Source organism: Macrotis lagotis, chromosome 5 (assembly GCF_037893015.1).
Source record: "Macrotis lagotis isolate mMagLag1 chromosome 5, bilby.v1.9.chrom.fasta, whole genome shotgun sequence".
In the NCBI taxonomy this organism is placed as follows: Eukaryota; Metazoa; Chordata; class Mammalia; order Peramelemorphia; family Peramelidae; genus Macrotis; species Macrotis lagotis.
In genome coordinates, this window is record NC_133662.1 from 120484061 (window position 1) to 120485665 (window position 1605).

Sequence of the window (1605 nt, forward strand, 5' to 3'; positions counted from 1 at the left end):
GGCAATGGGGTTAAAATGACTTGCCCAAGGTCATACAGCTAGGCAATTATTAGGTATCTGATTTGAACTCAGGTACTCCTGACTCCAGGACCAGTGCTCTGTCCACTGCACCACTTTCAATCCTGATGGTAAACCAAGTGGAGTTCTTTTTTTAATTTACAGCTTGTTTTATTCCTTTTTTAACGCTCTCTTTGGAATGTAGACCTAGTAGTGATACTGCTGGATCAAAGGGAAGACATATTTTTTGTTGCCCTTTGGGCACAATTCCAAATTACTCTCCAGAATGGTTTATAACCCCATCAACAACACATTAATGTTCAATTTCTCCACATCCTTCCAAAATTTATCATTTTCTTTTTTTGATATATTGACCAATATGTGTGTGAGGTAGAACTTCAGATTGTTTTAATTTTCATTTATTTAATTAATAATGATTTAGAGCATTTTTTCATATGGCTCTGGATAGCTTTAATTTCTTCAACTGAAAACTGCCTATGCATACCCTTGACCATTTATCAATTGGGGAATGACTTGTATTCTTATAAATTTGACTCACTTCTCTTTCTTTCCTTAATAAAGATTTTATTTTATTTTTATAGCTGCATGCAAAAATTTCAGTATTCATCCTTTGGCAAGTTTTTGAGTTCCACATTTTACTGCTATCCTCCATTTCCTTGATTCTCCTTATGGCAGCAATATGATATAGATTGTACATGTACAATCATGTTTAACATATTTCCATATGAGTCATGTTGTCTTATGAATGAGAAATTAAAACTAAAGGGGAAATACCATGAGAAAGATAGAAAAAAAAATTAGAGATGTTTTAAAAAGTGAACATAGCCTTTTTTGCAGGTTGGTGGGGAGTGAGGCAGCAGCACCATGAAGGCCTCAGGCTCCCTGAGAGAATACAAGGTAGTTGGAAGATGCCTGCCTACTCCCAAGAGTCCAGTGCTGCCTCTTTATTGTTTGTGGATCTTTGCTCCTAACCATGTTGTAGCAAAGTACCGATTCTGGTACTTTGTATCCCAGCTGAAAAAGATGAAGAAGTCTTCTGAAGAGATTGTATACTGCAGACAGGTCTTTGAAAAGTCCCCTCTTAGGGTGAAAAATTTTGGCATCTGGCTGCATTATGATTCCAGGAGAAGAACCCACAACATGTACAGGGAGTACAGAGACCTGACCGCTGCTGGTGCCATCACTCAGTGTTACTGAAATATGGGGGCCCGTCACCATGCCCAAGCCCACTCCATCCAGATCATGATAATGGAAGAAATTCCTGCCAGCAAGTGCCTCCGACCTGCAGTCAAGCAGTTTCACGACTCCAAAATCCCCTGCAGAACTCTGTGTCGCCAAACCACAAGAGGCCCAACACATTCTTCTAAGTGTAGAGGCAAGGAGGCACAAGTTTTATTTGATCTGTTTAAATACATTTCCTATTTGGAAACACCCCTCCCCCAAAAAAAAGTGAACATAGTTTGTCTTGCTCTGTATTCAAACTCCATATTTTTTCCTCTGCACGTGGATGGCATTTTCCATAACAGGTCTCTCAGGATTATACTTGAACATTGAATTGCTGAGAGGACTGTGTTCATCATAGTTGAT

The 1605-nt window shown here is 39.0% G+C and overlaps 1 protein-coding gene across 1 annotated transcript; it reads left to right on the plus strand.

Annotated features, from left to right (window-relative positions):
• Positions 1 to 882: 882 nt before the first annotated feature.
• Positions 883 to 1215, plus strand: LOC141489360 (large ribosomal subunit protein eL20-like). Its single transcript, XM_074190032.1, has one exon. The coding sequence runs from the start codon at positions 883 to 885 to the stop codon at positions 1213 to 1215; it is 333 nt and encodes a 110-aa protein (XP_074046133.1).
• The last annotated feature ends 390 nt before the right edge of the window (positions 1216 to 1605 follow it).